The sequence below is a fragment of the Salvia hispanica genome, chromosome 6 (genome assembly GCF_029641045.1).
Source record: "Salvia hispanica isolate PSC_SH4W2 chromosome 6, Shi_PSC_v1, whole genome shotgun sequence".
Taxonomy (NCBI): domain Eukaryota; kingdom Viridiplantae; phylum Streptophyta; class Magnoliopsida; order Lamiales; family Lamiaceae; genus Salvia; species Salvia hispanica.
Window position 1 is genome coordinate 47576332 of NC_142697.1, and position 24963 is coordinate 47601294.

General features: G+C 38.9%; 3 protein-coding genes across 3 annotated transcripts; all 3 read left to right on the forward strand.

The window, feature by feature from the left end:
* The first annotated feature begins 832 nt into the window (after window positions 1–832).
* On the forward strand, window positions 833–4713 carry LOC148924082 (putative late blight resistance protein homolog R1A-3). Its single transcript, XM_089060667.1, has 3 exons — window positions 833–1123; window positions 1754–4112; window positions 4337–4713. Exons 2-3 carry the CDS (start codon window positions 2924–2926, stop codon window positions 4459–4461), a joined length of 1314 nt encoding a protein of 437 aa, XP_088916793.1. The 5' UTR covers window positions 833–1123; window positions 1754–2923; the 3' UTR covers window positions 4462–4713.
* Window positions 922–2584, forward strand: LOC148924083 (disease resistance RPP8-like protein 3). Its single transcript, XM_089061677.1, has 3 exons — window positions 922–1123; window positions 1754–1975; window positions 2022–2584. The coding sequence occupies exons 1-3, from the start codon at window positions 922–924 to the stop codon at window positions 2582–2584; spliced, it is 987 nt and encodes a 328-aa protein (XP_088917803.1).
* An 8609-nt stretch (window positions 4714–13322) lies between the features above and the next one.
* On the forward strand, window positions 13323–21645 carry LOC148924084 (putative late blight resistance protein homolog R1A-3). Its single transcript, XM_089061887.1, has 2 exons — window positions 13323–15749; window positions 21023–21645. The coding sequence occupies exons 1-2, from the start codon at window positions 13415–13417 to the stop codon at window positions 21514–21516; spliced, it is 2829 nt and encodes a 942-aa protein (XP_088918013.1). The 5' UTR covers window positions 13323–13414; the 3' UTR covers window positions 21517–21645.
* The last annotated feature ends 3318 nt before the right edge of the window (window positions 21646–24963 follow it).

Genomic DNA, 24963 nt, shown 5'->3' on the forward strand with positions numbered 1-24963 from the left:
CACATATCCACAAAAATAAGATCAACAAAAAAGGAATGCAAACCCTCTAAATCTACACAAATTCAACCGAAATTCAAGGCGAACACTTACTTGCAATTGTAGTTCATCCTTTCCCCGTTCTCCCACTCAATCGCTTGCCTCTGCAATTCAATAACTTAATTTTGATTCATGTCAATATTAGCCGTTCACTATACATTATGAAACCTCCCACTCATTATAAAACCTCCCACTATCTTTCCATTTAATATTATATTTTCAATTTAATACTTATAATTTTTTAATTTAAATGGCATTCTTGTAAATATCACCAAAACTCCCCTTTTATATATTTGTAGATTTCTTTAACAAATTTTTAAAATTCATCTAAATTTTGTGTAAATTGTTATACAAAGCTTTTATTAATAATATAAATTACTTAAAAATATACTTTCAATTAATATTCGGAAAGCATAGCCCCGCTTTCTTTTTTTGCGTCCGACATCAGGTTGTTACTACCTATTGTGTCTGGACCTAACAGAAATCTAATTGTAGGTCATTTATAGTTCATGAATTGCTAAATGAACTAACTTTTTAAATCCATTCTATTCTATTTCTTAAAACAGGTGCCAGATCAAATTATTAGGAATGGAAAAAGTGTAATTTTTAGTAATAATTGGTCAAGTGGTAGTAATATTTTATCAAAGAATAACCAGCCTGTCACGGCCAGTTGTTTATGCTTTTCATATATAAACAAAATAATTAGTCAAGCTAAAGGCAATAATTAAATGAATAAATAAAGTAGTTAGGCCAAACGATGATGCTAATGTTTATCGAAAAGTTTCTAAGTCTCAATTACAGTGCCCAAATACCAAATTCATCTTTGATAATTTCCTATCAAATCAATTTACACTATGTTTGTGCATTAAGTTTCAAAGAATTAAGATGGATGCTTATGCAGCTCTGGTTTCTCTTATGCAAATCATAAATGATATTGAAACTCACCCTTCCCCTCCGATTTCTCTCGACAAGAAACAAGTGGAATCTCTCGTAGAAATAGTTACCTTCTTGCAGGAATTTCTCGAGTGCTACAAATCACCCTATGACTACAGCGACGAAGCAGATCCATTGGAGATTCGCATTATGGGTGAGTAGATCTTTTCAAAATGCTTAAGCAGTTGTTATATCTTCCAAAACATGCTGATTATTTAATTTTCCATGTATATTATTGGGAAAAAAAATTGGAATAGTAAAAATAACTATTTGATCATTTATGAATTTTAGCTTGATTATAGAATTAAATTTGGGTAGTTTGGTACTATTTTAGATAATTAAGTTCAATTACTTTTAAGTCAAATCAGTCGAATAACTCAGATGAAATGGAATGTGGAAAATGGGTCCAAATTCTTTTTTTAGGATCGATTTTTTATTATTTTTGTTCTTATTTAAAATTAATAACCATGACATTGGATGGTTCAGTATTTTCAAATCATTATTGACTTATTTAAGATTATGATGTAATTGTTGATGTAGATTACTAGTCCTATTATTATTGTAAGCTTATGTAAATGTTTGGTTTATTATAAACTAATATATATATATATATGGACATCTCCATTGTTTGTGTTTAAGTTGATTTGCTTGACATGTTTAGATTTCATAGAAATTAAAGTGTTTAGGTGTAGGCCTCTTTGGAAGATTATTTTTTTTTCTTTGAGTTTTATTCTACTTGTTCTTTTGTGTTCTTTACTCCATGACAATTTAATTTTCACTGCAGATGCAATTCATGCGGCTGAAGATGTGATCGAATCCTATATTATCGACACTATTCAGCTGTCTGCAACAACTGATGAGGGTGGTGATGAACAAATCAGCTGCATCCATTTCTATCAAGATCTGCAAAATGTGATAGAAGAAATTGATTTGATCAAGAAAGAGGTGACTATGATAATGAGGGAGATGAAAGGGCAGCTGCGAAACTTGGCTGGTGTAAGATCCAGTGCTTATTTGTGGAAATTCCAATCTCGAAATCATTCCTATCGTAGGGATGGGTGGCATCGGCAAAACTACTCTTGCAAAAGGTGCGTTTGAGCACATGCTTATTAAGGATCATTTCGATATTTTTGTGTGGACTACCATTTCCCAAGATTATAATATAATTGAAACTCTTAAGGAAGTTCTGTTCAAAGCAAAAGGGGACTACTCTAGTAGTATGGATGAGAAAGAATTGGAAGTAAAATTACACCAGTATTTATGGGGTAGGAGATATCTCATTGTATTGGATGATATGTGGAGTATAGATGTGTGGGATAAGTTGAAATTTTCCTTTCCTGATTGCAATGAGGGTAGTCGAATAGTGGTAACAACTAGGATGTCGAACTTGGCTTCCCACTGGACTAGTTCCTATAGAATCTTTAAGATGGGATTTCTAAACGAGTTCAGTAGTTGGACTTTGTTCACCAAAATTGTATGTAGGGAACAAAGTTTTCCTACTCAACTTGAGACAATTGGAAAGAAAATTGTGGAAAAGTGTAATGGACTTCCTTTGGCGATTGTTGTGCTAGGAGGTCTAATGGCAAAATCCGAACCTACATTAGAATATTGGTAGCACATAGAGGAAAACTTAAGCTCAATAGTGAATTCGGAGAATGATGATTATTGCTTGAGGATATTGAAACTGAGCTATAACCATTTGCCTATCTATCTAAAGCCTTGTTTTCTTTACATGGGAGTTTTTAAGGAAGACCGTGAGATTAGTGCTTCAACAATAGTCAAGCTATGGGATTCTGTAGGATTTCTTAAACCGATAGATAACAAAAGTTTGACAACAATTCCGAAGAAGTACTTGAAGGAACTAATTGAGTGAAATCTCATTCTAGTTGAAAAGTTGGGAGTATTGGGGAATGTAAAATTCTTCAAAATTCATGATTTACTAAGAGATCTATCTATGAAAGAAGCTCGAAAACAAAGGTTTTTTTATGTCTTGAGGGAACAAAGTTCTGAAGGAGTAATTAGCCAACACCGCATTGTTATTTCGGAATGCAGTTTAAAGGAAAACTTGGACTCTATGTCACATGTTCGGTCTTATGTATGTCATGAAGACGGAGATCAAGAATTGCCAAATTCTAGATTTCTGAGGACACTATATGCATATGATAGCCCATTCACATGCTGCAGATATTCCCCTGAAAAAGTGTTTCGTTTGGTGAATTCACGATACCTTTATTTTAAAGCTAATGGGGAGTGCGCGATTCCTTCAATCAATCTGCTTTGGAATCTACACACACTAATTATTTCTTGTAGGAATGATTTTATTGCACCAGTTGAAATTTGGAAAATGCACAGACTTAGGTATGTTGACTTCCTAACTCGGAATTTGCATCTCCTAAATCATTCGATCATCGATAGTGATATTGTCATCATGGAGAATCTAGAGGCGCTCAAAGGAGTGCGCGATTTCTATTTAAGTGAAGATGTTGTTAAAAGAATTCCCAACATCAAGAAATTGGATATGAACTACTTAGTGAAACTAGTTGAGGGAGTAAACTATTTCAGCTATCTTCATTGTCTTAGTAAACTGGAAAGCTTGGCTCTGCGGCTCTACCCCTCCTCCTATAATAGAGAGTGTGTGCTGAAGATGAGCTTCCCGCCATCCCTTAAGAAGTTGTTTCTCGAGCTACCAACTGGTTTTGAGTTGGAAGACATACTGCCAACGATAGGCTCCTTACCACTTCTTCACGAGCTCACATTATTTGAAGGTTGCTTCAGAACACGCGAGTGGGAAACAATTGAAGGCCAATTCCCCAGCCTCAAGTCACTAACATTGTTCGGATGTAGTGATCTTGAAAACTGGATAGTGTCGGAGAGTTCCCACTTTCCACTTCTCCAGGAGCTTCGTCTTCGGTATTTAGATGGACTGGAGGGGATCCCTTCGGAAATTGGAGAAATACCAACACTCGAAACGATTCAAGTGGATTTTTGCTGTAAATCAGTGGTGTTGTCAGCTAAGCGTATATTAGAGGAGCAAGAGGATTTAAATGGAGACGAACTAGACCTTCATGTTCGCGTTTTGATTCGAGCAGAATATGGAGCGCTGCAGAAGTTGGCAACTTCCAATTTTGAAGTTGAAGTGATTGGTAAGTACTGAATAGTCTGATTTCATTGCTCTTACTGCAAAAATACTTCAATCTTACTACTTTCACCTCTGCAATTTTATCTCATTTTCATCTCTTCAGTCTCTTAATTTCTCTTATCAAAGTCACAGATGATATTTAAACTCATCCATTCCCTATTTCCTACCAATATGTGCCGATGAACAAGAAGTTGAATCTCTCACGAAAAAAAACTTGACTTTTTGCAGGAATTTCTCGAAAGCTATATGTCCAAGACACCGAGGGCCTGATGGATAAGGATGTGGTAGCTCTGAGCTCTGAACAAAGGGAAGAAGTGAATTTCGAGACAGCGGCGGGAGAAGAACCGACGTAGGTCAAGAAACAGCACCCGCGACCACAGACACGTCAACCAGAGAGGTTTGGGGAATAGGCTTACTGATGACTGATGGAAACACCAATCGCCAAATCATCCTTATCGTAGTAGGAATGAGTGGAATCGGCAAAAACCACTCAGGCAAAAGGGAGTAAGGATCACCTGTGACAAATTCCTGTGGATTGTCATAGGTGATCCTTAGGGGCATAAGGTGCTTTTTAAACACAAATTTATAAAGATCATTTTGATTTTTGTGTGGACCACTATTTCCACAAATGTAATATTTCATCTGCTCCTTCAATATATGTCTCACTTTGATTTGACATAGATTTTAATAAATTTAAGGAAAAGTAAAATGAAATAGTTAGTGGTACGCAAGTCATACTTTTATATATTAATTTAATAATATAATGTGAGAGAAAAATAGGTTAGTAGAATGTGAATTAATAAGGAACTAACCTAAATGAAAAATTGGGACATAATAGAGGACGGAGGCTTGAATCAACTTTTAAAATAGAATTCCATTTAAATTGTTTACTCCCTCCGACCCCCACAAAGATTGTCCCACTTTGACCGGGCACGGGTTTTAAGAAATGTAATGGAAAGTGAGTGTTAGTGGAATGTGGGTCCTACTTTTATATATTAGTTTTATAATAAAATGTGAATAGGAATGAGTTAGTGATTCATGAGATCCACTACCAAAAAAGGTAAAAAGTGAAATAGGACAAACTTTGTGGGACGGACCGAAATAGAAAAATGGGACAATCTTTATGGGACGAAGGGAGTATTTGATAAAGGTAGGTTTTTTTTTATTTTCAAACGGGTTCATGCTTTAGAATATTATCGAAAAAATCCATTTCTTTATTTTAGCTGCCGAAATTTTAAGATCAGAGTGTTCCTTTATGCAGTAAGTACTTGTCCGCAAATTTGTTAATTTCATTTAAGAATATGAAAGCTTTTAAAATTCCTGCACAGTTATAAATTTTTAATAAAAAAAAAGGTCGAGAATATTATGTAATGTGATAAATTCATGTAATGCAACTTCATAAATACGTTTATATCGAAATCATGTGGGAAAAATTTGTTGGCGAGAACGTCCGGAATCGATTGAGCAACAAGTGTAAAAGAAGAACAAGAATTGAATTGGAACGGAAGAGGAATCTTGAATATATTCTGTGAATCAAATCTTGTGTACCAGTACAAATTGAATTACAGAATTAGGGATTAAAACCCTTACTCTTCGACTAAGTAAGAAAAGGCAAACCAAAAAGAAGGAAAAATAAATGGTCCAGATTCAATCTCTGAAACTGATCTGACGGCTGAGATTAAAAAATCACAGCTGAACTAAAAACGTGCTTCAGCTTGAGCAACTTTCCCTCTCATGACTGAGCTCAAGTCAGCAGCCAACCATCTTCACAAATCTTCACCTTGGTTGCCTGACTTTGAGTTCACTAACTCCTCTTCTTCATGCCGACCAACTCTGTTAGGATCTAGCTACCGATTGAAAACCACACACACAAACAAGAAGCTAAAGCACACCGAGGCAATTACGTGGTTCGGCAATTTTGCCTACATCCACGGAGAAGATGACTGGAATTTTATTGATGGATGAACTCTCAAGAACAAGAATCATACACTCACAATACAACCACTCAAGACTAATCGCAAGCTCAAGTAGTAATCTCCTAATCGTGTGTGTAATTGTGTGTTATTCACTCTGCTCTTTTACAACTGAATCACCGAGCTATATATGAGACGAAGAAGAAGAAAACTAACCAAACACTTCACAAAGAATCAGTTATAACCGTCAAAACCAACGGCTACTTTTAGCTCAACAAACTGAGCTCTCTTTCTTGATCTTCCCTTTGAGCTCCAACGGCTCTATTCTCTTGGCTAAGCCATTGTATTGCAAGGACACAAACTCACAAATCTCCACCTTGTGCTTGTAATACAACCACCAATATCTAAATTCCCTTCTCAACTTTGTTACTCACTTCAGCAATACACCACCTTCACCAAATCCAAACAGTGCTTGAACTTGGATACTGGCAAAGCTTTTGTCAACATGTCAGATGCATTTTCTTCAGTTGGAACCTTCACAACATCTATACTTCCCTGCTGAATCTCATCACGAATGAAATGCCTCCTTACATCAATATGTTTCGACCTTTCATGGAACATTTGATGCTTGGCCAGACATATGGCAGAGTTACTATCACACTTTATTCTCACCCCAGCCTGCTCCAAACCAAAATCATGGAGGATGCCCTGCAGCCATTTTCCTTCCTTTGCAGCCTCAGTTAATGAAATATATTCAGCCTTTGTTGTAGATAATGCTACCACAGGTTGCAAATTTGATTTCCAGCTCACTGCAGTGCCAAATAACGTGAAGATATAACCACTCTGAGATTTTCTGTTGTCCAAATTCGCAGCATAATCTGAATCACAGAATCCCTCCAAAGCATCATCACCTTCAGACCAGGCTCCACCTCCAAAAAACAACCCAACACTCACAGATCCCTTCAGGTATTTTATAATCCACTTCAAGGCTAGCCAATGTTCCTTACCTGGGTCTGACATATACCTGCTAACCACACTAATAGCATGGGCCACATCAGGCCTTGTGCAGATAATTAGATACATGATACTGCCCACAATATTTGCATATGGGATCTGATTCATTTCTCTTCTATCCCTTTCCTCCTTTGGCATCTGTTCTTTGCTAAGTTTAAAATGGCTAGCCAAAGGAATGGATACAGACTTAGTATCTTCCATCTGATATTTCTTGATCACTTTACTGATGTAATCTGCCTGCACCAGCCTTAACTCCTTTTTCCTTCTATCTCTGAGTATATCTATACCAAGAATTCTTTTAGCATCTCCCAGATCCTTCATATCAAACTTCATCTTCAGATCATCTTTAATTTTCTGAATTTCCATCTTACAAGGGCCAACTCCCTGCACAACTCAAACTTTTCTCTGTTCAGTGGCTTAGTTAGCATGTCGGCCGGATTATTCTTTGTGTCCACTTTGAACACACGTATGTTCCCCTTCTCAATCTCTTCCCTCACAAAATGATAACGCACGTCTATGTGCTTGCTGCGTTCGTGAAAAACCTGGTGCTTCGCCAAACTTATAGCACCACTGTTGTCGCAGCCTATAGGAATCGTCCTATGCACCACTCCAAACTCTCCAGCAATGCCCCTCAGCCAAAAACTTTCCTTCACCGCAGTTGTGATAGCCATATACTCGGCCTCAGTGGTGGACAAGGCCACCACACTCTGCAATGTCGATTTCCAGCTGATAGCCCCACCAAACAAAGTGAAAATATAACCTGTCTGTGATTTCATGTTATCAATGTTGCCAGTAAGATCACTATCACAATACCCCACCAAAGCTTCCCCCTTCAGCTCCTCATTGCCCCTGTACAAGATACCATACTTCTTTGCACCTTTCAGATACCTAAGGGTCCATTTGAGAGCCAACCAGTGATGTTTGCCATGATCTGCCATAAATCTGCTCAAGACACTAATAGCTTGAGCCACATCAGGCCTAGTACCAATCATAGCATACATAATGCTACCCACAACGTTAGCATAAGGTGTTAGTTGCATTTCCTGTTTTACTTCTTCACTCTTTGGTATTTGCTGTTTTGACAGCTTAAAGTGTAATGCCAGTGGAGTTCCAACCTCCTTAGCCTCTTCCATCTTAAACCTTTCAATCACTCTCCTGACATAATCAGCCTGACTGAGCCATATCTCTTTCTTGCCTCTGTCTCTTACAATATCCATGCCAAGAATTATGCTAGCACAACCAAGGTTCTTCATATCAAAGGCCTTGCTGAGATCATCCTTCACTCTTTGGATTTCTCTCTTGCATTCACCTGCCACTAGCATATCATCTACATATAGTAGCAAGTACGCAACCACAGCTCCACCTCTCTTCTTGATATAGACACATTCATCATATCTTGACCTTTTGAAACCATTACTCAACACATGCTCATCAAATTTCTTATGCCACTGTCTGCTAGCATGTTTGAGCCCATAAATGCTTCTTTTAAGCAAGCAAACTTTGCTCTCTTCTCTTGGCTTTACAAAGCCTTGAGGCTGCTGCATATAAATGGTTTCTTCCAAGTCACCATGTAGAAAGGCAGTCTTGACATCCAATTGCTCAAGTTCCCAATCTTTCTTTGCCACAACCGCAAGTAGGATTCTGATTGATGTGTGCTTCACCACAGGAGAGAAGACTTCATTATAATCAACCCCTTCCTCCTGTGTGAATCCCCTTGCTACTAATCTTGCTTTGAACCTTACCTTGTCATTCTCTGCAGATTCTAGTTTTTTCTTGAAATCCACTTGTAGCTTATAACCTTTCTGCCCTCAACCTTGTCTACAAGAACCCAAATCTTATTCTTTATCAAGGAATCAATTTCCTCAATCATTGCCAATAGCCACTTATCTCTTTCTTCACAGTTCATAGCTTCCTGATATGAGTCAGGTTCTGAGAACACCACCTGCTCAGCCACACACAATGCAAAATACAACATCTCTGAATCTACATATTTGGCTGGAGGTCTGATATTGATCCTCCTGACTCTATCTCTTGCCAATTGATAATTTCTCAAATCTGGTGGCATCTGTGTGAACACCTGGAACATCATCATCTCCTTCATCACTACTAATCTCAGACCCAATCTTAGCACTAGATTCTGGCTAATTCTCCACCTCAACTCCTGAATCCAGCTCCTCTTCCATACTGACTCCAGTCGGTTTGAAATGCATTTCTGATTTAGAGAATACCACATCTCTACTAATGATTACCTTGTGATTTCCAGGCTCTACACACCACAGCCTATAGCCCTTCACACCTGACTGATACCCCAACATAACACACCTTAGTGCCCTTGCATCAAGCTTAGATTGCTTCAAATGTGCATAGGCCTTACAACCAAAAAATCTGAGATGGGAATAATCACCAAATTCCCCATACCATCTGAAATTTGGAGTATCACCTCCTATGCTGGAGGATGGGCACATATTCATTAACTTTACTGCTGTAGCAGCAGCTTCAGCCCAAAATTTCTTCTCCATTCAGATGCCTGCAACATAGACCTCACCCTCTCAAGGATTGTCCTATTAGCTCTCTGTGCAACTCCATTCTGTTGAGGATTTAGAGGCACAGTCCTATGCCTTTTAATTCCCTTCTCAAGACAGAAATTTTCAAATTCCTTTGATAGAAATTCCAGGCCATTGTCTGTTGTTAAGCATTTCAAACAACCCCTCTTTTCAGTTTCCATCATTTTGAACCAATCTCTGAATTTCCCAAAGGCCTCACTCTTCTCCTTCAACACATACAACCAAATTTTCCTAGAATAGTCATCTATTATGCTCATGTAATATCTCCCTCCCCCAACAAAATTTACAGGAGCAGGACCCCAAAGGTCACTGTGAGCATAATCTAAAGGAGGTGATGAAGTATGCTTACCTTTAGGATAAGATAGTTTCTTAGATTTTGCCAAAATACACTCCTCACAGTTTGATCATTCTTCTTACCATCACTGCTGATCACCTTCTTTTTTCACCAGTTGATCAATACTCCCGAAGGCAGGATGGCCTAGCCTCTGATGCCAGCACTTTACTGATTCAGCTTTTACAGAGTTTAGTTCACCATGTTTGACCACAGTGGCATTCAAGTAATACAGACTACCCTTCCTCTCAGCCTGCAATATCATTTCTCCACCTAGCCCTACAACCATCACACCCTTTGAGGAGCAGAAGGAATACCCTTTTCTTTCAAGTGCACCAAGTGAAATCAAGTTTCTTTTGACTTCAGGGATATATCTCACTTCAGTAAGAATTTTGATTGATCTATCAGTAAGCCTCAGCCTAATATTTCCAATCCCATCAACTTTACACACCTGATTATTTCCAAGAACCACTGAGCCCTCTGCCTTAGTAATAGAATCAAACCAACAGATCTTTGAACATATATGGAAGCTGCATCACGTGTCAAGAATCCAGGAGCTCTCTTCTACCTCCTCCATTATGTTAAGAGCATAAGCATTCTCCACTTCTTGCACACAATCAAAGGTCTGCTTATTTCCAGCAGCTTCTTCGGCCTCCACGCGAAGCAGTCTCGTTTCAAATCCCCTGGCTTCTTGCACCAGTGGCAGGATCTTGTCTCCTTTTGATCCTTAGAATTAGGCTTAGTAGAGTCCTTCTAGCCTCCTTTCTTGGACTTGAATTTCTCGATATTCAGGCTCTCTGGGATTTGGGATTCTTGCCCTTTCATATCTTGATGTCTGCCCATACCCTTTTGCAGTTCTTTTGCCATCAAAGCTGAGTGAACTTCAGCCAGAGTTATTGGCTTATCTCTCCCATATAGTATAGCATCTCGCATCTGGTCATATGACTTCGGCAAGGCATTCAACACAAGAATCGTCTTGTCTTCATCGCTCATCTTAACATCCACATCCTCTAGGTCATCTACTGATTTTGTGAAATCGTCGTATTGTTCAATAATCGACTTATCCTCCACAAAACAGCAGGAATACAGCCTTCTCTTAAGGTAAAGTCGATTAGCTAAAGACTTACCCAAATATAATTCATCCAGTTTCTTGAGAATTCCTCAGCACTTCCCGCAGCACTTTATCCCCAAGACAGAGGATCACCGCACTATGCGCCTTCATCGACACCTCTTCCTGTCGTTGCTTCGCTTTCTCGTCGAGCGGTTCTTTCCCCTTCTCCTCTGGATCTTTGGCTGTAACGCACTCGCTAATCTTTGCTGGATCAATAGAGCTTTCATCTTCATCTTCAGAGCCCATAGTCATTCTTGCCATTGAATTTTTCTGCTTCAAATCGCGAAGCCATTCTCGACCAATCTCCGAACTTCTCTGAACAAAACACTTCCCACAGACGGCGCCACTTGTTGGCGAGAACGTCCGGAATCGATTGAGCAACAAGTGTAAAACAAGAACAAGAATTGAATTGGAACGGAAGAGGAATCTTGAATATATTCTGTGAATCAAATCTTGTGTACCAGTACAAATTGAATTACAGAATTGGGGATTAAAACCCTTACTCTTCGACTAAGTAAGAAAAGGCAAAACAAAAAGAAGGAAAAATAAATGGTCCAGATTCAAGCTATCTATCTGAAACTGATCTGACGGCTGAGATTAAAAAATCACAGCTGAACTAAAAACGTGCTTCAGCTTGAGCAACTTTCCCTCTCATGACTGAGCTCAAGTCAGCGGCCAACCATCTTCACAAAATTGTTAACATTCGAATTGATCGTCTGCACATTACGTGTTCGACAGAACGACGACATGAATTCTGCACTCATTTTTAACCTTACATTCGATGTCGGTGATGTGTTCAGTTAAAAAAAGGGCAAAGAATCGACGCTTTTTCATGTTGAATGGGCTGGAAATTTAATGGGCCGATAAAAAGTTATTTTGGTCCGCCTTGTTTGGGCCAAGAAATTGATGGGCCTTAGGATTTTTAAATGGCTCTACATTATGGAATTTTACATGACCTTGGATTTATGGACTATTGATTTGGGTGTCTAATTTTTATTCTTTGGGCCTAAAGCCCAATTTCATGACTTTGAACTTATGATGCTTCAACAAAGTAGACTTCTTTTGTGGCATTGTCTTTGTCTCTCTTTAATAATAAGAGATGATTTAATTTAGAATATGATCCAAAGTATTTATTGAAGTATTCCCTCTACTATTCACACTTTTCTCTTTGGATCGTAAATTAAGAATTGAGTAATTAGTACATTAAAATGTAATATTAAGAGAAAATTTAATTAATTATAATATCTTAAATAAATACCTTAATTTTAATTAAAAGAGAAAAATATAAATAGTTTAAAACAAAAAAAAATTAGTACAAATAGCATGGGAGAGTGGTTCTAAATTTGCAGTTCAGTTTTACCCAAAAACAAATGACTGTTTGGGTGAAGATTGATGAAATAATATTTTATTATAACACTCTAATTATTATGTCTCCTCAATAATTATGACAAACGTTGCGCGCGTGACTGGTTTTTTCACCTTTGCAAATTATTGCCGACAGCTAATATTAGATGATACTATTTGGAACCGAAATATATTTAATTTCTTGGTCGGAGTACTTTTTTTTTCTCTATTTACCCTCTTTAATTTTTCTATTTTTCTCACTTAATCTTTCTTTAACTTTTATTCTCTTTCTTACATCTTGCGATCAAAAGATACGTACTCTTCTATTCCCTATTAATTATCCACTTTTGTCATTTTCATCAGTCCCCCATTAAGTGTCCAACTTTCAGTTTTACTATAAATGGTAAGTAGGTTGTAGATTCCACAAACTCATTTCAATCACATTTTATTATAAAACTAATATATAAAAGTGAAACTCATATTCTAGTAACTTTTGCAACTTACTTTTCTTTACACTTCTTAAAAATCGTGTCGGAATCAAATTGGACAATTATTAGGAGACGGGAGAGTATTTAATACGGAAGGGCATCAGATTTACCTTCCAAATAGGAGTCCATTTCACATGGATTTATTGGCTAATAATGTTACTACTATTTGTGAGAACAAGAAACTCAATATTCTTATTTTGAAGGGCTAAAATTCAATTTCAAAAAAGACATTGAAGTGTCATTTGATATTTCAAATACTCCGATGTGATTGTTATTAAAAATCACAAAAGCAAGTTGCTTTATGTTTATTTGTTCTTTAGCAAAAGGGAAAAATTGTGGGTGTGAGAGCTGTCACTTGTGTCGTTTAGACAATGGAAAGCAGCTGAAAAGAATCATGCATAATTGCTATGTAGGGTCATTCTTTAATTAAAAAGTTATTAGTAGTATTTTAAGACATCTTCAAAACAATTCTATCATATTAGTCTTCTTCATCTCTGTAATTTAATCTTATTTTCATTCTCAATTCAGTCTCTTAGAATTTATGGCGGCTTATGCAGCTCTGACTTCTCTTATGAAAGTCATAGATGATATTGAAACTCATCCATCCCCTCCAATTTTTCTCGATAAACAACAAGTTGAATCTCTCACCGAAAAACTTGTCTTTTTGCAGGAATTTCTCGAAAGCTATAAGTCTCCTTATGCATACAGCGACGAAGCAGATCCATTGGAGATGCGCATTGTAGATGCAGCTCAAGCGGCCGAAGATGTGATCGAGTCATATATAATTGACACTATTCACCTTTCTGTGGCAGCAACTAACGATGGTGCTAGTGGTGGTGGTGATGGTGATGGTGATGGTGATGGTGATGGTGATGATGATGATGATGGTGCTAGTAGTGATGATGACGATGATGATGATGATGGTGCTAGTAGTGATGATGATGATGGTGATGCTAGTAGTGGTGCTGGTTGTGCTGGTGGTGGTGCTGGTGATGATGATGATGGCGGTGGTGTTGGTGGTGATGGTGAACCAATCAGTTGCATCCACTTGTATCAGGATCTGCAAAATGTGATTGAAGAAGTAGATATGATCAAAAAAGAGGTGACTGGAATAACAAGGGAAAAGGTAGTGCACCAGAGGAACGTAGCGTATTTAAGATCCAGCAGTTCCACTGAGAAGAGCTCTAACATGGTAGGGTTTGATGATGTGCTTCATCTACTCCTGCATAAGCTTACCGATGGAAACACCAATCTCCAAATCATCCCTATCGCAGGGATGGGTGGCATCGGCAAAACTACTCTTGCAAAAGGTGCGTTTGAACACAAGTTTATCAAGGATCATTTTGATATATGTGTGTGGGCTACAATTTCTCAAGATTATAATATAGTAGAAACTCTTAGGCAAGTTCTCTATCGAGCAGGAGGGTCCTCGAATAGTATGGATGATAAAGAATTGGAAGTAAAATTACACAAGTGTTTATGGGGTAGGAGGTATCTCATTATATTGGATGATATGTGGACCATAGATGTGTGGGATAGGTTGAAATTTTCCTTTCCGGGTTGCAGTGAGGGCAGTCGAATAGTGGTAACAACTAGGATGTCCAACTTGGCTGCCTACTTAACTGATTCCTATGGAGTTTTTAAGATGGGGTTCCTAGATGAGGCTAGTAGTTGGACTTTGTTCTCCAAAACTGTATTTGGGGAACAAAGTTTCCCTACTCAACTCAAGAGTATTGGAAAGAAAATTTTGGAAAAGTGTAAGGGACTTCCTTTGGCGATTGATGTGATAGGGGGTTTAATGGCTAAATTCGAACCTACAGTCGAATATTGGGAGCACATAAAGGAAAACATAAGCTCAATAGTGAATTCGGAGAATGATGATTATTGCTTGAGAATATTAAAACTAAGTTATAATCATTTGCCTACCTATCTAAATCCTTGTTTTCTTTACATGGGAGTGTTTGAGGAAGACAATGTTCTTAGTGCTTTAGAAATTACCGAGCTATGGGAGTCTGAAGGGTTTCTTAAACCATTAGACAACGAAAGCTGGACAACAATTGCAAAAGAGTACTTGCAAGAGCTAGTTGATAGGAATCTCATTTTAGTTCATGAGTTGGGGTTAGTTGGGAATGCAAAATCCTGCAAAATTCATGATTTACTAAGAGATTTATCAATGAAAGAAGCTCAAAAACAACAGAGGTTTTTTTATGTTTTGAGAGAAGAAAGTCCTGTAGGCGTAATTAGCCAACACCGGATTGTTATTCCAAGAAGTACTTCTAAGGAAAAAATCCTCAATGCCTTTGAATCCATGTCACATGTTCGTTCTTGTTTACTATGGTGTGACAAGATTAGTGATCTAGAATTGCCAAAATCTAGATTTCTGAGGACACTACATGCACGTGGACTTTATACAAAGAGAAATACCCCAAAACCTGTGAACTCACGATACCTTGCTTTTCGAAACGATGCTTTTCATGTGCAAACTTCGATCAAATTGCTATGGAATCTACATACACTAATCATTTTTTGTGGGGGTGATTCTACGGGACAAATTGATATCTGGAAAATGCTTAAACTTAGGCATGTCGAGTTCATTAATTTGAAGATGCATCTCCGAGCTCCCCCGAGCGCTGACGATGATATTATTGTCATGAAGCATCTAGAGGCGCTCGGAGCAGTGAAGAATCTCAATTTGAGTGAGGATGTTGTTCAAAGAATTCCGAATATCAAGAAATTATGTATAACTTATGATATGGAAGTAATTGAGGGAGTGAACTATTTCAGCTGTCTTCAGTGTCTTACTAAGCTTGAATCCTTGAGTTTGATCGTCCACTCCACCAATAACGGAAGGTATGTTCAGAAGATGAGCTTCCCATGTTGGAAAGAGAAATTGGGGTGTCCCAAGTATATTGGGAAGAGAGAGTGTGGAGTCCCAATCTATTGGAAAGAGGAGATTTGTTACAGACGTGCTCCGTAACTAGGCCGGTTAACTAACTTCTCGGATTGATAAGGTGATCGGACCTTCGACAAACTCGAAAGAGAGATCACGACTTGCTGTTTTCTCGGACGTATTCCGATCAGCGGCAAGAGAGAACGAATATATTATTGTGGAAGACTTTACGTTTAGGGAAAATAATCTTATTCATTGAATTCCTATCATGTGCAAATACTCCACATATTTATAATATGTGGGGATACAATGATATCCTACAGAAATAGAGTAAATCAAATCTAATAATATCTAAACTAACATGGGAAAGATACGGTGAATCACAATTAACTAAATAGAATAATATCCTATAGATACTCCCTAATAATAGGTAGAGGATGATCGTATCAACTCCCCCACGGTTGAAAACCACCTTGTCCTCAAGGTGGGAACCACGAAGCAATAAAGAGAGTTGAAAGCCGACTTTGGCAAGGCATCTCCTCCTGGATCAAACACACACCAAACAGCTGAGCGTCTCCCTTCATCACCTCCGTAAAAAATCAATAAAGGCGGACAGATGTGGTCGTCCAAATTCAATGCTAACATGGAAAGCTCTGCCACACATCCCTGAATGTGCAAACACGACTTGTTATTTCGCGGAGGAATCAACCTTGCATCGGCGCTGGGCGATGGTAATCGAGGATTCATAATTGGAACATCACTGACATTTAAATCCACATAGACACAAGCAAGCCCCTGTGAACCGGTGTGAGCATCTCCTGTCTTACCCAAATCTTCCGCTTGTAACTTAAGCACATCCTCGAACAACCTTCGCTTCTCTTCCAGTTCCACTCGACTGTCCTGCTTTTTCATATCAAATCCAGCCTTATTGTCATCATCAAGGTTTTGAATCTCCATGCTCTCTCTCTTGCTCACCTTCTTAGTCAACACAATGAAATTGTTTTCTTCCGTCGCTAAACTAGATCGAAGGGCTTCAACTGTATTCTCTTTCTCGAGTAGCTGCAAAAAAGTGTTATTGACCTCTTCTTCTCTTTTGGCCATATAGTCATTCCACAAACTAGTAAATACGATCAACTTCTCCTCCCTCTTCTCTTCACAATTATGCGAATCAATTTCCCACTCATTTTTCCTTGAGCTTGAGACACCCGCTTGCAGTTGATGAGGAGAGGCGCATAATGGAGCTTTCACGGACAACGATAGCAAGGGCTGGCAAGGACTCAATGCGGCGTAGGGCGGAAGCTCAATAGTCGATGTTGTACTTGGCTGTTTTAGCGGATGATCTGACTGCAGCGGTGGCTTCTGGTCGAGCACGAGCTGCGGTCGTGTGAGGGTACGGGAGCTTGGGAACGTGGGTAGCTGGTTCTGGTTTTGGGGCTGCTGGCACAGCAGGTCTGGTGGAGTCGGCTGTGGCGGAGGTTCTGGCAGCGGGGAAGTGCGAATATCTTCAATACGGCGACCGGACGTTTGGGAGGGTGGACACCAGCAAGTCTGCCTTTTCGCATCCAGAAATTGCTGCTGATGCGATTCTGGAGAAAACCAACCCGAGTTCGGGCTTTGGCGTGCGCAATGCGGCTGTCGGAGTGGCCGTTCCTGCTCCACAAACTGATCCCTAGAGGGGAAGGCATTGCGCGGCGGCTGATAGGCATTCTGTCGGGTGGAATACCGGCGAGCAGGTAGCGGCTCATATGCGGCCCGACCGAACTGTTGCCGATAGCCCAGAGGGTCCCAGCAAGGCAGCGAATAGTACCGCAGATCTTGAGCCGGCTGTGGCTGTGGCTCCGGAAGCGGACGAGGGCAAAGCTTTCTGCGGGAATCGGAGCACGCATAGGGCTGCTGTGTATATGTTGCTTTTGACGTATGCAAGTTTGTAAAACGCCGTTCGATTTTGTCACAACGTGATTCCAACTTGGAGATAGCGGCATCCAATTGATCGAACAATTGTTCATAATGCCCCAATCCGGTGTAGTTGCGTGACATGATGACGTTGAACGGCGGCGGTGAAGCTCGGGGCTGACTTTTTTTCTTCGGTATTTGGGGAATATGGATGAATAAGATGGACGATTTGGTGTGGCTGTGGGGTAGTGCAGAGGCTGATTTTTTTTTTTTTTTTGATATTGGTGAATAATTTGGGGATATAGATGGAACTAAGATATAGGAAGAGTTCGGGATGAAAGCACCAGTTGTTACAGACGTGCTCCGTAACTAGGCCGGTTAACTAACTTCTCGGATTGATAAGGTGATCGGACCTTCGACAAACTCGAAAGAGAGATCACGACTTGCTGTTTTCTCGGACGTATTCCGATCAGCGGCAAGAGAGAACGAATATATTATTGTGGAAGACTTTACGTTTAGGGAAAATAATCTTATTCATTGAATTCCTATCATGTGCAAATACTCCACATATTTATAATATGTGGGGATACAATGATATCCTACAGAAATAGAGTAAATCAAATCTAATAATATCTAAACTAACATGGGAAAGATACGGTGAATCACAATTAACTAAATAGAATAATATCCTATAGATACTCCCTAATAATAGGTAGAGGATGATCGTATCAAGATTGTATTTATAATATAGTGTTCCAATTGTATTGTTCTTAGGTGCATTTACATCTCTAGTCCTATAAATAAAGATGTCATTGTATCACAAATAACAATTCAAATCCAATACAATGTAGTCGATAAAAATTTTAGTGTCTTTTATTTTCTGCATTTTACTTTTCAACATGGTATCAGAGCAGGTTCGATCACATGGGTCGATCTCTGTCTCTATATCAAAAAAAAAAAACAAAAAAAAAAAATCAAGGAAGAGGAGGCTCTGCAGTTAGCAAGGGGCTGAAACTTTGCCCAACAGCCAAGTTCTTCACCAACAAAGTGACCGTATAGCAAGACCCGACGGAAACGGCATCATGACGGCAGCGGCAGCGACCGAGTCTGAGGTTGGCGGTGGCATCGCTGTAAACGACGGTGGCGCTTGGCTGGACCGAGACAACAACAGTGAGCTCTCGTTGGCTGAATTTCAAACGGGAATCGACGGCGAAACCCGACCATGGTGATGCAACAGCAAGATCGAGCAACCACAGCCCCGCGGAAGGAACGGAGACGGCGAGAGAGTGTCGCAGCGGTGGCGGTGAGGAGGCTAGGCGAAGGCAGGGACGTGGAACCAGGTGCAAGGGCTCACGAGGTTCGAATCCCAGTTCTCAAGTACCTTATCCGGGACCCTGAAAGCAGCGGCGGCCCCGAAAGCATCAATCGCGATGATGACCTCTCTTGAGCCACCGTATCTCAAAAGCTCTAGTTTATTATGAGACATCAACAGTAGCTGGGCTCGTCTGGTTGCTGAGAAGGTGAGACGTCAACAAGACAGCCCGACAAGCTAGCCCTATATCCGGAGATAAAATCCGTTTTCAAGAAACGTCCGGCCTAGGGGGAGATTAAGGCATGCGACCGGACGATTCCCCTATCTTAACAATGGAGAGAGACGCTCCACAACCAGCATCCAATCCCTCGGCTTGAAACTATCGCCGCAACAGCCTCAAAATCAGGAGAGGAGAGAACTAATTCCGGTTCAGCTGATGATGCAGAGAAGATGGAGTTGTCGGTTTGTCCGGCCTAGGGGGAGAGAATTATGCGATCGAACAATTCCTCTCCAAACCTATGTTGGACGTGTAGGCCAAAGACGACCGCGCCGGTGAGAGAAGAAAAGGCTGCAGAAGCTCAGCCTACACGCCGATGGAGCGTCAAGCATGTGACGCGAAAGGATAGATGACAGAATGAGGCGAGGGAGGCGGCGGTGGCAAGGGCTGAGGAGATGAGCAGACTGACCATGGAGGCAGCCACCAGAACAAAGAAATAGCCGACGAGTTATCCGCCTGAGAGGGCGAGATAATAACCAACCAGACAACTCGTCTTCAGAGTTGCTACGCCGCTGCCGTGTAGCTGAAAAAGGTGACCAAGTCGAATTTCAAGCCCCGCGCTGGCAGAGCTGTGGCACCACGTCAGGGAAGCAGACTTTGTCTCCATCGGTTTGGAGATGACGAGGATCACCAGCGAGCTGTGGCGTGAGATCTTTGAATTTGACTGCCCCCTTATTTCCAGAAGTCAAGAGGAGGAAGCACTGAAATGTTTAGATTCAGTACACATAGGATGGGTTGAGACAGAGAGAGACGAGGAGGAGCCTGCACACGGTCGGCGGAGGCACGGCGATCGCCAGAAGGAGGCGCTTGAGCAGCTGCAGTGGAGCAGCCCTGCCTGCCTCGCACACTCGAAATACTGCATTATCGGCATCTCACTCGTATTCTCCCAGTCGCCAAACGCCGGAATCTACCCACTCTTCCTGTAATTTTCTGTGCTCATCAGAAAGAGAAATAATGATGGTGGCTGATTGAGAGTTGGAGGCATTATCATTAAAGTGGGTCCGTGGCATTAGTTAATGGGACGGTGGCTCCTTGAAAAGAAGAAAAGTTTGAGCTAGTCGGGCTCAAGAAAGAAAAAAAAAATGAAAAGATGATGGCTCATGGTTTGAATTGTGGAAAGGACCGAGAATATTGGTCTTCCAAAAATGAATGAAACTGGCTCATGGTTTGAGATGTGAATGAAACTGGCTCATGGTTTGAGCTGGAATGGATCGAGAATGGTCTGGAATTAACTCCTCGACATGAGTCAAAACTGTCAGAATGGCTCCTAATGGCATGAGCTAAAACTGCCGAAGATGGCTCATAATGGCACGAGCTAAAACTGCCAAAGATGGCTCCTATGGCATGAGCTAAAACTGCCGAAAATGGCTATAGACCGAGCTAAATTGTTATCAGAAAAAGTGAAGGACTCCTGAATATGAGTATAAACTATTTATCAAAGTGAAGATCGTGCAAGTTAAGTTTCTAAAAACTCGATACTTAATTTGAGGGGGAGTGTTGGAAAGAGAAATTGGGGTGTCCCAAGTATATTGGGAAGAGAGAGTGTGGAGTCCCAATCTATTGGGAAGAGAGAGTGTGGAGTCCCAATCTATTGGAAAGAGGAGATTGTATTTATAATATAGTGTTCCAATTGTATTGTTCTTAGGTGCATTTACATCTCTAGTCCTATAAATAAAGATGTCATTGTATCACAAATAACAATTCAAATCCAATACAATGTAGTCGATAAAAATTTTAGTGTCTTTTATTTTCTTCATTTTACTTTTCAACATCCCAGACTCCCTTAAGGAGTTGGAACTCTCTTTCCCAAACGGTTTTGAGTGGGAAGACATACTGCCAATGATAGGGGCCTTACCACTTCTTCACGAGCTCACATTAATGTCCGGTCGCTTCAAAAAAGGCGAGTGGGAAACAGTTGAAGGCCAATTCCCCAGCCTCAGGTCACTAAGCTTGGTCTATTGTCAAGATCTAGAAAAGTGGACAGTGTCAGAGAGCTCCCATTTTCCATTTCTTCAGAAGCTTGGTCTTTGTAATATGAAAAACTTGAAGGAGATTCCATCGGAAATTGGAGAAATACCAACACTCAGATCAATTGAATTGGATTATTGCAATGAATTATTGGTGTTGTCAGCTAATGAGATATTGAAGGAGCAAGAGGATTCACAAGGAGACCAACTAGACCTTCATGTCCGTGCTGTAGTCTGGGAGAAAGATGAAGCGTTGCAGAGGCTGAGAAGTTCCAATTTTCAAGTATTTGTGTTAAAACTCTAGTTGAAGTGATTTGATCGCTCTTCATTACCTTGTATGCTTCCCTGCATAATATTAGTGAAGTCTTCTCTTTCTTTGTAAATGGTCAATTTTCATTTATAATCTTACAAATTTGGAATTGCTTGACACTTACATATTGAGTTTCTGTTGTTCTTTTACGACTCGAGAGTTAACTCTTGAGGAGCTTTGTGTTTGGTTTTTAGATTATTTGAAGGGGATCCCTTTAGAAATTGGAGAAAGATCTACACTCAAATCAATTGAATTTTAGGCACAATTCAAAAAAAAGGTAGCATCAGTTACAACTCAAACAAAGAAAGAAAATGGTTTATTGCTTGAAATGAGTAATTCACACATGAGTTTGGTTGTTGTCAAAATTTTACAGTACAAAAAAAGAACCTTAAGTGAGCGTATTGTAATTCTAAATCTTTTGTTTAATAGGTTAAAATGTTAACCAAGACTTTTAGTTGAATATTTTTAATATGCATATTCTATTTTTTTTTCATTCATATGGCTTTAGTGAAAGGGTAACGACTTCTAAATTTAGGTTCATAAAATGACACGAAATTCTGCATTTATTTCACACCATATATTCGATTCGATGTCCACGATATGTTAAGTGAAAACAAACAGAGAATTCGATGTTTTTTCTTGTTGACTTGGCTGGAAAAGGCTGCTGCTTCATTTTAATATACCGAAACCAAATTAATTCGGTCCGCTTTATTTGGGCCTAGACACTTGATGGGTCTTAGAATTGTTATTTCAATTGCATTAATCATCCAATAAATAGTGCACTCGCTTTTAAGTTTTAAGTATCTCTCAATAATTGTGAAAATTTCAGAGAATAAGATATTGAAATTGAGCTATAATCAGTTTCCTATCTATCTAAAGCCTTGTTTTTTGTATATGGGTGTGTTTAAAGAAGACTGCGAGATAAAATCCTCGACAATAGTCGAGCTATGGGTTTCTGAAGGATTTCTTAAACCTATAGATAACAAAAGTTTGACAACGATTGCGAAAGAGTACCTAAAGGAGCTAGTTGATAGAAATCTGATTATAGTTCAAAAGCTGGGGTTATATGGGAATGTAAAATTATGCAAAATTCATGATTTATTAAGAGATGTATCTGTAAAAGAAGCTCAAAAACAGAGATTTTTTTATGTCATGAGAGAAGAGAGTCGTCGAGGAGTAATTAGCCACCACCGGATTGTCAATTCGGGAAGCACTTCAAAGGAAAATAGCCGTGATGCCTTGGACTCTATGTCGCATGCTCGGTTTTATGTATGCCATGCACATGGAGATCAAGAATTGCCAAATTCAAGATTTCTGAGGACACTGTATGCACATGATGGCCCATATACAAACTGCAAGTATTCCTCTGAAAATGTGTTTCACTTGTTGAATTCACGATACCTTGCTTTTAAAGCTAGGGAGCTTGTGATTCTTTCAATCAATCTGCTTTGGAATCTACACACACTAATCATTGATTGTGAAGATTATTTTGTTGCACCAATTGAAATTTGGAAAATGCATAAACTTAGGCCTGCCGTGTTCCCATACAAGGGAATGATGTTAAGGGCTAAAGAGCGACGACGTTCGCAATAGACCCAAACGGATGATAAACAGCTCGACCTGAGAGTGATAAGCCACCGATAGGCGGCCCAAGCCAAAGAGAATGATCAAAGGTCTTGTCGCCAAACCAAATCCCTGGGACGTTATCAAGATTGTCACGTTAGAATAGTTCGTTCTTAATTTATTATTACATGTAATAAATATACAGTTGAGCATAATTATAAGTTTCTTTCCGTGTTTTTTGTTGATTTTTTCTTGTAATGCAAAAGTGAGTAGTAGTAATATTTAAAGTAATTTTTTTTAATAGTAATTTGTTGGTTTTTTGTCATTCCTTTTGAAACGACATAAGTATTAATGCAAAATTGTTAAAGTAAGATAGATATTGAAAAAAAAGTGTGTTAGTAAAAAATGAGTCACACCTTGTTAAAGAAAGTTACTATTTTTAGGAACAGACTTACAAGAAAAGAATTTCTATATTTAGGGATGGAGGGACTAACTATATCAACAGTTGACTGTTTTGTGGTTATTTTGAAACGAGTTTTATGGTAAAGAATTAGATAATATTTTTTTTTGAAAAAATATTGTTTCATGTCTACTTATTTTTTTAAGGACCACATTAACGAAGGGCTTATTTGTTGCATTTGGAATTTTAATTCCTTAAAAATGGATGTGCACAAATGGACTTAATGGGCCAAAAACAATATTTTGGGCCGCAAAACAATTACTTTTAGCACCGATTATATTTTTTGGGCCTAACTGAATTCCAACTATGGGTCATTTTCAAAGTTCCATTTCACATGCATTAATCGGCTAAAGAGGTGTTGGGTTTCCAAGATATAATAATATCAATATACTATCTAGGATTGAGTTGTGGGATTATTTTAGTCATTGAGAATTAGCTATGACTAATTATAAATTCATCTAGGATTGAGTTGTCGAATTGAATTTCATGAACCAAACACACTACAAATTTGATCCCGGATACAATCTTGCAAGCCGAACATCCCTTAAAAGTTTTGCTACTACTATTAGTATGTGAAACGTTGTTTGGGGGTTAATTTCTAATGGATTTCTCAGTTAAGAATTTTACAAAAAAATATAATTTTCTTGTCTTGAAGTGGCTTTTGAGTTTTGGTATTTCAAATTTGTGATTGTTAGATTTATGTTTATTTTGTACTTTAGCTAAAAGGAAACTGTGAGTGGAGAACTGTGACTTGTGTCGTTCAGCTGCAAAAGATTCATGCATAATTGTATGTAGGGTTAATCTTTAATTGAAAAGTCCACATCCTTACAATCGCAATCGTATACTATTTCAAGAAAGCTGCAAAATACTTCTATCTTATCACATTATTCTTCTATCTTACAATTCTTTTTTTTTATCTTTTTCTGTTAAAAAGAAATGTCTCACTGAAACTTAAAAAATACAGTAATGAAGTTAAAAGTAATTTTCTTAGCTAGTACTACCTTCGTTCCATAGTAATGGAGACGTTTCTTTTCGGCAATGAAATTAAGAAAATTGTGTTAGGTGAGTTAAGTAAAGGGAGAATAAAGTGGAAAATGAAAAAGGTAAAGATGAAGAGAGAATAGAGTAAGAGAGAGTAAATTAGGTGTGGAGAGATGTGTTGACTTTTACTAAAAAAGAAAATGACGTAATGGAACGTACCAAAATAACAAAATGACTCTATTACTATGGAATGGAGGGAGTACATCATACGAAGTTAAATTAGACGTTAGAAAAATATACTAATAATATCGGAAAAGCAAAAGACAAAAGAGAAAGAGAAAGAAAAAGAAAAAGAAAAATGGAAAAAAGAAGAGTAGGTACTTTGCTGAGATTAGAAGTTATGCGTAATAAAGATAGTACTCCAATAAACAGTCTAT

What these genes read in the sequence shown, in the direction of transcription:
- LOC148924083 (XM_089061677.1), top strand. Translation starts at nt 922, where the DNA reads ATGGATGCTTATGCAGCTCTGGTTTCTCTTATGCAAATCATAAATGAT. An exon ending in ATTGGAGATTCGCATTATGG is followed by an intron (nt 1,124 to 1,753) that starts GTGAGTAGATCT and finishes TTTTCACTGCAG; the next exon opens with ATGCAATTCATGCGGCTGAA. An exon ending in CTTGGCTGGTGTAAGATCCA is followed by an intron (nt 1,976 to 2,021) that starts GTGCTTATTTGT and finishes TTCCTATCGTAG; the next exon opens with GGATGGGTGGCATCGGCAAA.
- LOC148924082 (XM_089060667.1), top strand. Translation starts at nt 2,924, where the DNA reads ATGAAAGAAGCTCGAAAACAAAGGTTTTTTTATGTCTTGAGGGAACAA. An exon ending in TTTTGAAGTTGAAGTGATTG is followed by an intron (nt 4,113 to 4,336) that starts GTAAGTACTGAA and finishes GACTTTTTGCAG; the next exon opens with GAATTTCTCGAAAGCTATAT.
- LOC148924084 (XM_089061887.1), top strand. Translation starts at nt 13,415, where the DNA reads ATGGCGGCTTATGCAGCTCTGACTTCTCTTATGAAAGTCATAGATGAT. An exon ending in TCAGAAGATGAGCTTCCCAT is followed by an intron (nt 15,750 to 21,022) that starts GTTGGAAAGAGA and finishes TCAACATCCCAG; the next exon opens with ACTCCCTTAAGGAGTTGGAA.